This window comes from Pseudoliparis swirei, chromosome 9 (assembly GCF_029220125.1).
Source record: "Pseudoliparis swirei isolate HS2019 ecotype Mariana Trench chromosome 9, NWPU_hadal_v1, whole genome shotgun sequence".
Lineage (NCBI taxonomy): Eukaryota > Metazoa > Chordata > Actinopteri > Perciformes > Liparidae > Pseudoliparis > Pseudoliparis swirei.
In genome coordinates, this window is record NC_079396.1 from 1,082,466 (window position 1) to 1,097,626 (window position 15,161).

The 15,161-nt window shown below is 44.7% G+C and overlaps 1 protein-coding gene across 7 annotated transcripts in view; it reads left to right on the forward strand.

The window, feature by feature from the left end:
- Window positions 1–2,423: 2,423 nt before the first annotated feature.
- Window positions 2,424–15,161, forward strand: part of LOC130199091 (myelin transcription factor 1-like) — a 33,793-nt gene continuing 21,055 nt past the window's right edge. For 6 of the 7 annotated variants that reach the window (XM_056422305.1, XM_056422306.1, XM_056422310.1 and 3 more), the window contains exons 1-9: window positions 2,424–2,583; window positions 4,567–4,625; window positions 6,839–6,893; window positions 7,198–7,240; window positions 8,668–8,733; window positions 8,897–9,111; window positions 10,763–11,818; window positions 14,112–14,231; window positions 14,863–14,953. In XM_056422305.1, the coding sequence (XP_056278280.1) occupies window positions 6,839–6,893; window positions 7,198–7,240; window positions 8,668–8,733; window positions 8,897–9,111; window positions 10,763–11,818; window positions 14,112–14,231; window positions 14,863–14,953 (1,646 nt within the window). In that variant the 5' untranslated portion in view covers window positions 2,424–2,583; window positions 4,567–4,625. The remainder of the gene's footprint in view (window positions 2,584–4,566; window positions 4,626–6,838; window positions 6,894–7,197; window positions 7,241–8,667; window positions 8,734–8,896; window positions 9,112–10,762; window positions 11,819–14,111; window positions 14,232–14,862; window positions 14,954–15,161) is intronic. The other variant, XM_056422307.1, reaches the window with a different exon arrangement.

Consider the following 15,161-nt stretch of genomic DNA (forward strand, 5'->3'; position numbering starts at 1 on the left):
TCGCTCTTCTTCTTTACTGTTGGCTGAGAAGCCGCTCATCGGCGCATTACCGCCACCTGCTGGTGGTGTTTAACATTACATTTTTAGCATAACACGTCATTTAGCTGACTCTTATCGAAAAGCGACTTACAATCATGTTCCATAAACACACCGTAGACACAGCTACAGGGAGACACTCAGGGTTAAGTGCCTTGCTCAAGGACACACCTTCTATGGCGGGGATTGAACTGCAGCGCGAGGAGCTGACTGATCTCTCCCTGCCTGTCCAATGTGACCCTTTGTTGACATGTCTATGTTGTACTGCACAGTGTATTCAAAGACTGTGTACACAGTGAATACTCCTACTAGATAGTATTATTTTACTGTGATGTCATTCTTTCGTTATTCCCATGTCATGTTAACGAGACGTACTGAGGACATGAGATGGGATGCCATGATTAAATAAAGAGATGTGATTGTACTGTTCGAACTTACTCCTGCTGCTACTCCAGCAGGGTGAGCTGGGGGTTAGTGTTCTCTACTCATGGGTCCTGGGTTTGAATCCTGACCTGATCCTGAGATATGCTATTATACTGATACCATCACGTAAGCTGCTCTGTGTAGTACGCATGTGCATGTGTGTGTGTGTGTGTGTAGTGTACGTATGCACGTGTTTGTGTGTGTGTGTGTGTGTGTGTGAGGTCAGGTGTACGTATGTATTTGATTGTGCAACATGCTTTCCAGCAGTCATTTTAAATACCTGTACAGCGATGAAATTACAATTACTATAATATTACAGACAATAACAACAACACAAACAATCAAATGCATGTATTCTTTGATGAAGGTACCAATTATAATTAAAACAATTGTTCCTTCCTTCTTTAACTTTTTTCAGACTTTATTATTTTTGTGAACAGCTGTCACTTGTTGTTATTGGCTGATCTGTGACGAGGTGAAAAGAAGCTCTCTGATTGGCCGACATCGAGCTGACGGGCTGGAGAGTTGGTTCCAGAGATGTAGGCTTATATATATAATATCGACATCATATATATATATACTCTTGTACAGGCACGTGCACAGACATTTTGGGGGGCAGCTGCTCAAACCCAAAAAAAGGGCACCCAATGCCAACAAAAAATTCTAAAAAGAGTTGAAGCATAAGCATCAATACACTGATGATGCTGTCCTCGACCTGCGTTTCCTCTGGGAGCATCAGACCGCTAGCTTACATTTTCTTTATGAATAAAGATGAATTATTATATAGCAACAACAGTACAAGCGTTCTGATTGGCTAATGGGCGTCATGCCAGCCACGTATTGCCCTCCTCGCTGGTCTGATACGGATCCGTATTGCCCTCTTACGTCATTTTCAAAATAAGCGATATTGATAGACATCAACAGCCAAGAGCAGTGGTCCTCAAACTAAGGCCCGCCTCCACATTTGGCCCGGCCCTCTGAACAATACCAGAGGCCTTATTATTTTTTTTCAGTCTGGCCACGCAAATCCTAGACTAGCCCCTGTTAATTAGAACGGAAAAAGAATTCTCTCTCTCTCTCTTTTCTCTCTCTCCTCTCCCTCTTCTCTCTCTCCCTCTCTCTCTCTCTCTCTCTCTCTCTCTCTCTCTCTCTCTCTCTCTCTCTCTCTCTCTCTCTCTCTCTCTCTCTCTCTCTCTCTCTCTCTCTCTCTCTCTCTCTCTCTCCCTCTCTCTATTCTCTAAACATAACTAATGTCAGTAAACAGCTGGACAAGACTCTGAAATCACGGATTTCGTGAGTTTTTGTTTGTTTATTTTTTTAGGAAACGTCTGACCAGTTGTGACGTCATGTTTTCAGCAGCGCTAATGTTGTGGTCACTCTTGCCTGTCTTCAAAACTTGAGAGCCCTGTGTTTGTCTGGTGCTGCGGGTCAGAGGAGAAGGAGGTGCACCCGTTTAGTGGCGCGAGGAGCACTGCGCGGAGGAGGAAGTGGAGGAGGAGGAGGGAGGGGCGCGGCGGGGGGAGGGAGAGGAGGGGGGGCTCGTGAGCGTCGCGGAGCATGTCGGGGCGAAATTCTCACAAGAACTCAAATAAATGCCCCGTCGGATATTAAAACACATTTGGGGGGACTTGATGACAGAGAGAGTAACTTTTATTCTTAAATACGGATGAATGAAAAAAGTGGGCTCCAGCAAAAAGGGCACTTTTCTCATTCAGGGCAAAAGGGGAGGAGCTTGAGCACCATTAGGGGTCTATCTGTGCACGTGCCTGATCTGCTGCCACGAGTGCACCTGCACCACTCAGCTGGTGGGCGGTTAGTGGGCGTGGACTCCGGATGATTGACAGCCCCCCCCCCCTCGTGCCCGGTCCAGGCCGGGCAGGGCGGCCGGCTGCAGTTCCCCTGAGCTCCGGCAGGGGGCAGTGCAGCGGGGGTTTCTGTCCATGGTGCTGAAGATTCGGCTGGCTCTGTCCGGGGTGCTGAACGTGTCGGGGGTGCTGGGCTCGGTCTGAGGCTGCTGTCGCACGGATCCGGTCTCGGTGTTCTGGTGGCGAGCCGCGGTCCCCCCGGAGAACCTCTATCTGCCGGTCCCGGAGATGTCGACGCGGAGGGGGAGGGGAGCGTGAGGTAAGGCTTTCTGTCCGCTGACAAAGAGCGTGAAGCGCACTTATTTGTCGGTATTTTTCCGGGGCCTTCGGGCCTCCCGGTGCATCCCGCACCGAGCAGGGAGGACGCGGTGGAGCCGAGACCCTCCGCGGCCGCTCGGCTCTTCGTGCCCGGCCTGACTGCGCGGCCGGCCGGCCGGGACACACCGTGCGGGTCGGGATCAGCTGCAATGGCGGCCCGGTGTCGAGGCGTCTCGTTTTAAAGTGTGAACCTTTGTACGTGTTGTGTACGTGAGTTCGTGGAGGAGAGGAGCGAGGCCCGGGCCCGGACCCGGACCCGGACCCGGGCCCGGTACTCAGCCGGGCCTCCTCCGTCCCCCCCGCTGTCCCTGCACCGGGAGAACAGAACACACGAACTAGACTCATTGTTTTACTTTTTGTGTGAAATGTTCCGTCCGATCACAGTGACGTCATGCACCCCGCTGTGAGCCGCGTCACGTGCACAGGAATCTGAACTCATGCAACATCTTCTGATTATTCAAGTTTACTCTTTAACTAATTCATTTGTTGTTATTATTATTATTTATTTTTTGATTAACTTTCAATACATGTTTGTATATATATATATATATATATATATATGAACAATATGAGCAATATATATATATACATACATATATAACAATATATGAGCAATATATATAAATATGCATACATATATATAAATATACATACATATTTATATATAACAATATATGAGCAATATATATAAATATACATATATATAACAATATATGAGCAATATATATACATATATATATATAATAACAATATATGAGCAAAGAGCAATATATAAATATATATATATATGAACAATATATTGGCAATATATATAAATATACATATTTATAATAATATATGAGCAATATATATATATATAAATATACATATATAAGAACAATATATGAGCAATATATATATACATATATAATAACAGTATATGAGCAATATATATATATATACATACGCATATATATGTATATATATATAAATATACATATATAATAACAGTATATGAGCAATATAAATATATAAATATACATATATAAGTATATGAATTTATATATATATAATAACAGTATATGACCTATATATATATATATATGTATATATATAAATATACATATATATGTATGTATACAGGACTGTCTCAGAAAATTAGAATATTGTGATAAAGTTCTTTATTTTCTGTAATGCAATTAAAAAAACAAAAATGTCATGCATTCTGGATTCATTACAAATCAACTGAAATATTGCAAGCCTTTTATTCTTTTAATATTGCTGATTATGGCTTACAGCTTAAGAAAACTCTAAAATCCTATCTCATAAAATTTTAATATTTCCTCAGACCAAGTGAAAAAAAAAGATTTATAACAGCTGAGTGTTTGTCAAGGCTCAGGAAACCCTTGCAGGTGTTTCGAGTTAATTAGACAATTCAAGTGATTTGTTTAATACCCTACTAGTATACTTTTTCATGATATTCTAATATTTAGAGATAGGATATTTGAGTTTTCTTAAGCTGTAAGCCATAATCAGCAATAAATCAGAATAAAAGGCTTGCAATATTTCAGTTGATTTGTAATGAATCCAGAATGCATGACATTTTTATTTTTTTAATTGCATTACAGAAAATAAAGAACTCCATCACAATATTCTAATTTTCTGAGACAGTCCTGTATATATGTGTATTTATTATATATGTAATTGTGTGATTTCATCATATATTCTTTACTTCAGAATGGGTAAACTGTCCATGATGAAATGTTTCCTCTGATAAATAAACTCCCAGGTCGTCTCTGATGACCTCTCACAGGTCGTCTCTCTCACAGGTCGTCTCTGATGACCTCTCACAGGTCGTCTCTCTCACAGGTCGTCTCTCTCACAGGTCGTCTCTGATGACCTCTCACAAGTCGTCTCTCTCACAGGTCGTCTCTGTGCTCCACAGGTCATGAGTTCAGCCCTCGGACACTGAGCAGAGGACCAGAGCCAACCAGCAGCATCAAAGTACCGGCTTTTATTATTGCATTGTTTTATTGTAGTCTGTTTATAGTGATGTACCTCTCATAGTCAAATTCCGTGTGTACTTTGACAATAAATTATAATTATATATATATATATATTCATCCACATATCTATCAATCAATCCATCTATATTTATATGGATAGATAGATAGATAGATTTATGGATATATATATATCTACATATATATATATATATATATCCATAAATCTATCTTTCTTTCCTTCCATGTATCCATCTATCCATCTGTTTATCTATATATTATGTATTATTTGTATTTGTTTATCTATATATAAATATATATATAATATATAATAATTATGTACATATATATAATATATATATATACACTACCGTTCAAAAGTTTGGGATCACCCAGACAATTTCGTGTCTTCCATGAAAAATCACTTTTATTTATCAAATGAATATAAAATATAGTCAAGACATTGACAAGGTTAGAAATAATGATTAATATTTGAAGTATTAATTTTGTTCTACAAACTTCAAGCTCAAAGGAAGGCCAGTTGTAGAGCTTATATCACCAGCATAACTGTTTTCAGCTGTGCTAACATAATTGCACAGGTTTTCTAATCAGACATTAGTCTTCTAAGGCGATTAGCAAACACAATGTACCATTAGAACACTGGAGTGATGATGAAATGGGCCTCTAGACACCTCTGGAGATATTTCATTAGAAACCAGACGATTCCACCTAGAATAGTCATTTACCACATTAACAATGTAGAGAGTGTATTTCTGATTAATTTAATGTTATCTTTATTGAAAAAACAGTGCTTTTCTTTGAAAAATAAAGTCATTTCTAAGTGATCTCAAACTTTTGAACGGTAGTGTATATAATATATATATATATATATTAGTGCTGTGAAAAATAACGCGTTAACTCAGTTAATTCAATTACAGGTTTAACTAGTTATTTTTTTTAACGCATTTAACGCATGCGCAGAATGAGCTTCCAATCCGTCTGTTGTTGGTCGCCGACGAAAAAAAGTCACTTGCAAAATGAGCTTCCAATCCACCACTTCAATCTGAACTCTGTCCGCTCTCATGCAGACGGTCTGTTCATCGGTAATGATCCTTCCGCAGGTTCACCTCCGGAAACCTTGTGACGACTTTTACTTCCTGTAGATCAGGGTCTCAACACGTCGATCGCGACCTGCCAGTCGATCGCGGCGTAGTGTCGGTAGATCGCATGACATTAAAGAGATTGGCCCGCCCCCTGACATGTTCTCTATAGCACGTCTTTGTTCTTTTATTAAACTAAACGTCTGTTGTTGATCGTATCTCCACAGCAGCATGTCATTTCTGTCTCTTCGCGTTGCGTTAACACTTATCGATCTCCGTCTCGCGCCACAGAGCTCCGTGCGCGCATCGGGACCGAGCAAAAGTCACTTGTCAATCTGTCCACCTGTCCGGGCCGGTGAGGTTTCAGCTTTGCAGCGGTGTCCCCGCCGTCCCTTTCATCACGGCCCAGTTCATGAAGAAAACCCACACAGTCAGTTTGCCTCAGCGGCTGCTAGAGGAAGACTAGAGGCCTTTAGATTGTATCATGGTGGAGTTAATGGTTGACAAACAAGAGAAAAATGTTCTGTTTAACCTCCTGTTACCTTTACATTTACTAACATATTTTACCCTCGGGATCAATTTGACCCCAGCAATTAAAACCTCCAGAAAATTATTAGAATTAATATTGCTTCCCAAGTTTAAGTGTGAGGTACTTTATGTTTGTTTGTTGACTACCTAAATAGCCCTTTAAATAAATAAAAAGTTGATATTTCTGATATGTTTGACACAGTGAAAAACAGCCTGGGGTCAAATTGACCCCAAAGAACACCGACATTAAACATTGAATGGGGTCAAATGGACCCGAAAGGTAACAGGAGGGTTAAACATTCTGTTTAGGATGAAGATGTATTAATGTTCCATATGGAAGAAAACTGCTAAATAACTGCTGAGTTGCAGCACCATTGTATAGAAGAATGTATAAATGTATATATCCGTCTTTTGTCATAAATCTCTATGTTCTCACAAAATATACCGAGAATATCGGTAATATGTGATTAATCATGATTAATCCACAAAAACCTGTGATTAAACCGATTAAAAATTGTAATCGTTTCACAGCCCTAATATATATATATATATAGATATTAATAGTTCTTTCCTCGTTGTTCTTCAGATGAGTCAGGACACAGCAGAGACACGAACACGAACCCGCTCCAAAGGAAGCCGGGGTCAGTAAACAAACACACACACGCACACACACAGAAACACACAGAAACACACTCACACAAACACACACACGGACACACACACTATGGGTTAGAACTTTCATCAAATCAGTACTTAAATAAATCTTGTTCACACAGCGGAGGTCACATCATCGTCGTGACCTCTGGTTCACACAGAGGTCGTGGCCTCTTCACACAGAGGTCGTGGCCTCTTCACACAGAGGTCGTGACCTCTTCACACAGAGGTCGTGACCTCTTCACACAGAGGTCGTGGCCCCTCTGGTTGTCTGACTGTCTTCTCTCTCAGTGTCGTCAGACCTCGTGGGCCAAGAGATGAAGCCGGAGTTAAAGTGAGATTCATACACACATCACGATGCATGAAGGGTGTAGGAAGTGTGTACCTGTGTGTATGAAGTGTGTACCTGTGTGTGTAGGAAGTGTTCATTAAGTGTGTACCTGTGTGTATGAAGTGTGTATTAGGTGTGTACCTGTGTGTGTATGAAGTGTGTACCTGTGTGTGTATTAAGTGTGTACCTGTGTGTGTATGAAGTGTGTATTAAGTGTGTACCTGTGTGTATGAAGTGTGTATTAAGTGTGTACCTGTGTGTGTATGAAGTGTGTATTAGGTGTGTACCTGTGTGTATGAAGTGTATTAAGTGTGTACCTGTGTGTGTATGAAGTGTGTATGAAGTGTGTACCTGTGTGTGTATGAAGTGTGTACCTGTGTGTATATGTGTATGTGTGTATTAAGTGTACCTGTGTGTGTATTAAGTGTGTACCTGTGTGTGTATTAAGTGTGTACCTGTGTGTGTATGAAGTGTGTACCTGTGTGTGTATGAAGTGTGTACCTGTGTGTATAAGTGTGTACCTGTGTGTGTAATGTGTGTATAAGTGTACCTGTGTGTGTACAAGTGTGTACCTGTGTGTGTATGAAGTGTGTATGAAGTGTGTATTAAGTGTGTACCTGTGTGTGTATGAAGTGTGTACCTGTGTGTGTATGAAGTGTGTACCTGTGTGTGTATTAAGTGTGTACCTGTGTGTGTATGAAGTGTGTACCTGTGTGTGTATTAAGTGTGTACCTGTGTGTGTATGAAGTGTGTACCTGTGTGTGTATGAAGTGTGTACCTGTGTGTGTATTAAGTGTGTACCTGTGTGTGTATTAAGTGTGTACCTGTGTGTGTATGAAGTGTGTACCTGTGTGTGTATTAAGTGTGTACCTGTGTGTGTATTAAGTGTGTACCTGTGTGTGTATGAAGTGTGTACCTGTGTGTGTATTAAGTGTGTACCTGTGTGTGTGTAATGTGTACCTGTGTGTATTAAGTGTGTACCTGTGTGTGTATGAAGTGTGTACCTGTGTGTGTATGAAGTGTGTACCTGTGTGTGTATTAAGTGTGTACCTGTGTGTGTATGAAGTGTGTACCTGTGTGTGTATTAAGTGTGTACCTGTGTGTGTATTAAGTGTACCTGTGTGTGTATTAAGTGTGTACCTGTGTGTGTATTAAGTGTGTACCTGTGTGTGTATGAAGTGTGTACCTGTGTGTGTATTAAGTGTGTACCTGTGTGTGTATGAAGTGTGTACCTGTGTGTGTGTATTAAGTGTGTACCTGTGTGTGTATGAAGTGTGTACCTGTGTGTGTATGAAGTGTGTACCTGTGTGTGTATTAAGTGTGTACCTGTGTGTATTAAGTGTGTACCTGTGTGTGTATGAAGTGTGTACCTGTGTGTGTATGAAGTGTGTACCTGTGTGTGTATTAAGTGTGTACCTGTGTGTCAGCAGCAGCTGTCCCACCCCTGGATGTGATGGAAAAGGTCACGTCAGTGGAAGATACTCTCGACATAGAAGGTGAGGACAGAGTCAGTCACACACACACACACACACACACACACACACACACACACACACACACACACACACACACACACACACACACACACACACACACACACACACACACACACACACACACGTGTGAGCCCCCACTGTGTTGACCCCTGCTGCCCCTCAGCATTCTGGGATGCCCCATCGTGAAGAAGAGGAAGCTGGAGGAGGCCGAGGAGAACCAGTCGGCTCCCAAGAGGAGGAACCGGCCGGCCTCAGAAGCCGGAGACGAAGGCTTCAATGCCGACAGCGACGCGGCAGAGGAGGAGGAGGAGGAGGAGGAGGAGGACAACAAAGAAAAGAAGAAAGACAAAACTAAATGCAGCCCAGAGTCAACAAAAAGTGAGTAAACAACAACAAGAAAAGTGAAACGTGTGGAGCCAGAAGTCTGATAGATATCTGAGGAGTGAATCTAAACTTATTTAATAATAATCTATAATCACCTTAAATATAGCAACGCTGTAGCAATGTTTAGCATAACAATGTTGTTGTTGTTGTTATGGTTGTTCCTGTCATATTAACACCTCATATAACTAAACTGTCCAGTCATGCTAACGATGACAATGTTTACATGCCAACGTAAGCATGTTAACATGCTAGTGATGACAATGTGAACATGCTAAAGTAAGTATGTTAACATGCTAACGTAAGTCTGTCCCCAAACTTTTTCCTGAGAGGGCCACATAACGTTTACCTTGTCTGCTGGAGGGCCAGCCGGGGGGGGGGGGGGGGGCTGCGCGTGCAGACAGCATTTAACGGAGCGGAGCTCTGATCGCTCTTTTAATGAAGTATCGATACTAAAGATATGCTAAATCACATGGTGTTTAACGTACGGGTACTTTGTTAGCATCTCTACACCGTGCAGCGTGACAGCAGCAGATGTAGCGGACTAACATTCAAGCTAACCTAACTTCCCAAACGCTGTGGACATCTGAACGCTGATTGGCCGAGACGCGACACGTCCCATCAAAGATGTTCTCTTGTGAAGAAGAGCACCACTCCACATTTTCTCCGCGTCTCACTGCAATCTCAACGGCAGCGGGCCGGGTGAACAAAATAATAAATCGGAACGCGTCTCTGGTATTGTTCAGGGGGCGGGGCCACATGGGGAGGCGGGCCGAATCCGGCCCGCGGGCCGTAGTTTGGGGACCACTGTGCTAAAGTAAGCATGTTCACTTGCTAACGATGACAATGTTTACATACTAACGATGACAATGTTTACCTTCTAATGTAAGCGTGTTAACATGCTAAAGTAATCATGTTGACATGCTAACAATGACAATGTTCACTTGCAATCGATGACAAGGTTTACATGCTAACGTAAGCGTGTTAACATGCTAGCGATGACAATGTGTACATGCTAACGATGACAATGTGTACATGCTAACGTAAGCGTGTTAACATGCTAACAATGACAATGTTTACATGCTAACGTAAGCGTGTTAACATGCTAGTGATGACAATGTGAACATGCTAAAGTAAGCATGTTAACATGCTAACAGTGACAATGTTTACATGCTAACGTAAGCGTGTTAACATGCTAACGATGTCAATGTGTACATGCAGTCCATGTTTAGCATGCTATTAAAGGTTAGCTTGTTAGGATGCTAACATGGCTACATGCTAATAGCACAGCTGGTATTGGACCAATACTGAAGTTTGAGGATGGTGCTCCATGAAAAAATATGTTGCCGTTCACTGCTGGTAAACAAAACTATGTTACGAATGGACTGGGTTGGTGGTTCACTCCCCGCCCTAGTCGATGTGTCCTTGAGCAAGGCACTTAACCCTGAATTGCTCCCTGTAGCGTGTCTACAGTGTATGAATGTAAAGAGTCTTTGAGTAGCTTAAACAGCGCTATATGAATTAAATGCATTATTATTATTAAAGTCAGATAGGGTCAACTACAAGGTCAGTCACCATGTGACCACGGAGGGGTGACTAGGGCAACAACAACAACAACAACAACATGTGTTTACGCTTCTGTCCACAGCAGAAAGCTCCCTGGTGACAGCAGAGGACACGGAGACGACACTTTGTCCTCCGGAGGAAGTCGGCGACAACGAAAGCTTCACGTCGGAGACGGAGACGACCGCGGAGACGGAGACGACCGCGGAGGAGGTGAAGCCGGTACCGCACACCGAGGAGCAGGAGGAGGAGGAGCCAGAGACCAAGGAGGAGGAGCAGGAGGAGCAGCTGGTGACGAAGGAGGCGTCAGAGCTACCTGAAGAAGAAACGGGCGTCACAGAGCTTACAGAGACAAAAGAAGAGGAGGAAGAGGGAGGAGATGAAGAGAAGGAAGAGGAGGAGCAGCAGGAGGGGGAGGAGGAAGAAAAGCTGACAGAAAGACACGTGATCAGTCAGGAGAACTCTGACCACCAGTACTCCAGCGGAGATTACAACCATCAGGCCAAAGAATCAACAGAGGACCAGATTGAGAGGGAGGAACCGGAGGAGGAGGAGGAGGAAGAGGAGGAAGAGGAGGAAGAGGAGAGGGAGGTTCACCAGGAGATCGACACTCCGTACACTTTGAGTCCACGCGCCCAGGGGTCTGAGGCGGAGATGTCCCTCAGGGAAGAGAAGGTCAGCACTCCTCTCACGGAGTTTGAGGAAGAAGAGGAAGAGGAAAGAGAGGAAGAGGAGGACGAGAGGCAGGGGAAGGAAGTGGGCGAGGTGGTGGAGGAAGAAGAGGAAGACCGAGAGTCCAGCAAAGCCTCCCCGACCACGGTGGTCATCGAAGTCCGCTCGGAGGAGGACGACGACGAGGACGATGACGAGGAGGAGGAGGAAGAGGAGGAGGAGGAGGATGAGTATGAAGGAGATGAGCAGGACCGGGCCTCCGAGGGCTCGGGGGTCACGGACGACTCGGAGAACTGGGACATGACCAGGGGGAACCTGGGGCTGCTGGAGCAGGCCATCGCCCTGAAGGCGGAGCAGGTGAAGGGGGGGCAGGAGGCCCGGAGCTCCCCGGACTACCAGCCCTTCAGCGCCTCCGGCAAGAGCGGCGAGCCGGCCGCCGCGGCCCGGAGGACCGCCCACTACAGCAAGGGTAGGTTCTGTGAGGGTCACCGGTACCGAGATGAAAACATGCAGTGCTTGAGATGTTCTCCACGTGGAGGTAAAGGGCAAGTCCTTCAGTTTGTCAGTTTCACATCAAGAAGTTTCAGCTCATCATCATGTTTTATGTCTTTAAGACATCTTGAGGTCCAGTTAGCTGCTTGGTCTCCTCTGGTTTGATGAATAGATATAATTGAGTCTCATCTGCATAACAATGAAAGTTTATGGAATGTTTCCTGATCATATTGCCCAAAGGAAGCATGTATAAGGTAAATACAAGTGGCCCCAGCACAGAACCTTGTGGAACTCCGTTATTAACGATGTCATCGAGGCTACTAAGGTCTAACAAGACCAGTACAGAGAGGAGTCCTCTATCAGCACTAAGGTCTAACAAGACCAGTACAGAGAGGAGTCCTCTATCAGCACTAAGGTCTCACAAGACCAGTACAGAGAGGAGTCCTCTATCAGCACTAAGGTCTAACAAGACCAGTACAGAGAGGAGTCCTCTATCAGCACTAAGGTCTAACAAGACCAGTACATAGATGAGTCCTCTATCAGCACTAAGGTCTAACAAGACCAGTACAGAGATGAGTCCTCTATCAGCACTAAGGTCTAACGAGACCAGTACAGAAATGAGTCCTCTATCAGCACTAAGGTCTAACAAGACCAGTACAGAGAGGAGTCCTCTATCAGCACTAAGGTCTAACAAGACCAGTACAGAGATGAGTCCTCTATCAGCACTAAGGTCTAACTAGACCAGTACAGAGATGAGTCCTCTATCAGCACTAAGGTCTAACAAGACCAGTACAGAGAGGAGTCCTCTATCAGCACTAAGGTCTAACAAGACCAGTACAGAGGAGTCCTCTATCAGCACTAAGGTCTAACTAGACCAGTACAGAGAGGAGTCCTCTATCAGCACTAAGGTCTAACAAGACCAGTACAGAGATGAGTCCTCTATCAGCACTAAGGTCTAACAAGACCAGTACAGAGAGGAGTCCTCTATCAGCACTAAGGTCTAACAAGACCAGTACAGAGATGAGTCCTCTATCAGGATTAAGGTCTAACAAGACCAGTACAGAGATGAGTCCTCTATCAGGACTGGGTCTAACAAGACCAGTACAGAGGAGTCCTCTATCAGGACTAAGGTCTAACAAGACCAGTACAGAGAGGAGTCCTCTATCAGGACTAAGGTCTAACAAGACCAGTACAGAGATGAGTCCTCTATCAGCACTAAGGTCTAACAAGACCAGTACAGAGATGAGTCCTCTATCAGCACTAAGGTCTAACAAGACCAGTACAGAGAGGAGTCCTCTATCAGCACTAAGGTCTAACAAGACCAGTACAGAGATGAGTCCTCTATCAGGATTAAGGTCTAACAAGACCAGTACAGAGATGAGTCCTCTATCAGCACTAAGGTCTAACTAGACCAGTACAGAGAGGAGTCCTCTATCAGCACTAAGGTCTAACAAGACCAGTACAGAGATGAGTCCACTATCAGGACTAAGGTCTAACAAGACCAGTACAGAGAGGAGTCCTCTATCAGCACTAAGGTCTAACTAGACCAGTACAGAGATGAGTCCTCTATCAGCACTAAGGTCTAACAAGACCAGTACAGAGATGAGTCCTCTATCAGCACTAAGGTCTAACAAGACCAGTACAGAGAGGAGTCCTCTATCAGCACTAAGGTCTAACTAGACCAGTACAGAGTTAGTCCTCTATCAGCACTAAGGTCTAACTAGACCAGTACAGAGATGAGTCCTCTATCAGCACTGGTCTAACAAGACCAGTACAGAGATGAGTCCTCTATCAGCACTAAGGTCTAACAAGACCAGTACAGAGAGGAGTCCTCTATCAGCACTAAGGTCTAACTAGACCAGTACAGAGGAGTCCTCTATCAGCACTAAGGTCTAACAAGACCAGTACAGAGGAGTCTAACAAGACCAGTACGTCCTCTATCAGGACTGGGTCTAACAAGACCAGTACAGAGGAGTCCTCTATCAGGACTAAGGTCTAACAAGACCAGTACAGAGGGTCCTCTATCAGGACTAGTCTAACAAGACCAGTACAGAGAGGAGTCCTCTATCAGCACTAAGGTCTAACAAGACCAGTACAGAGAGGAGTCCTCTATCAGGACTAAGGTCTAACAAGACCAGTACAGAGAGGAGTCCTCTATCAGCTCTCTTATTAATGATGCATGAAGTCCTCGTTCTGGTCTCTGGTGGTGCTCACAGGTCAGCACCTCCACCTCTTACTGCTCCTTCTAAATCTCTCCATCCTCCCTCCAGAGAAAAAGGAGGTGAAGTGTCCGACGCCGGGCTGCGACGGCACGGGTCATGTGACCGGTCTGTACCCTCACCACCGCAGCCTGTCTGGATGTCCTCACAAGGACCGCATCCCCCCAGAGAGTGAGTACCGGCTCTCCCTCAGACCACCATGTGGCGGTCCTGGTTGGCTCCCCCTCAGACCACCATGTGGCGGTCCTGGTTGGCTCCCCCTCAGACCACCATGTGGCGGTCCTGGTTGGCTCCCCCTCAGACCACCATGTGGCGGTCCTGGTTGGCCCCCCCTCAGACCACCATGTGGCGGTCCTGGTTGGCTCCCGCTCAGACCACCATGTGGCGGTCCTGGTTGGCTCCCCCTCAGACCACCATGTGGCGGTCCTGGTTGGCTCCCCCTCAGACCACCATGTGGCGGTCCTGGTTGGCCCCCCCTCAGACCACCATGTGGCGGTCCTGGTGCCTCCTGATCCTCCTTCAGGGTCCTTAGATCTCTCTAGGCCTTTGTTGTGTATTGTTGTTGTTTACTAGCAGCTTTATACTAACCCTCCTTACCACAGATAATGTTCTTCCTCCTGCTGGTGAAGGCTAACAGACTGTGTGTGTGTTGTGTGTCTGTGTGTGTGTTGTGTGTCTGTTGTATGTGTGTGTGTGTTGTGTGTCTGTGTGTGTCTGTTGTGTGTGTGTTGTGTGTCTGTTGTATGTGTGTGTGTGTTGTGTGTCTGTTGTGTGTGTGTGTGTGTCTGTTGTGTGTCTGTAGTTCTAGCCATGCATGAGAACGTCTTGAAGTGTCCGACTCCCGGCTGCACGGGACAAGGCCACGTGAACAGTAACCGCAACACACACCGCAGGTTAATACACACACACACACGCACACACATACACACCGCAGGTTAATACACACACACACACGCACACACATACACACCGCAGGTTAATACACACACACACCTATACACACATACACACCGCAGGTTAATACACACACACACACACATACACACCGCAGGTTAATACACACACACACACACATACACACCGCAGGTTAATACACACACA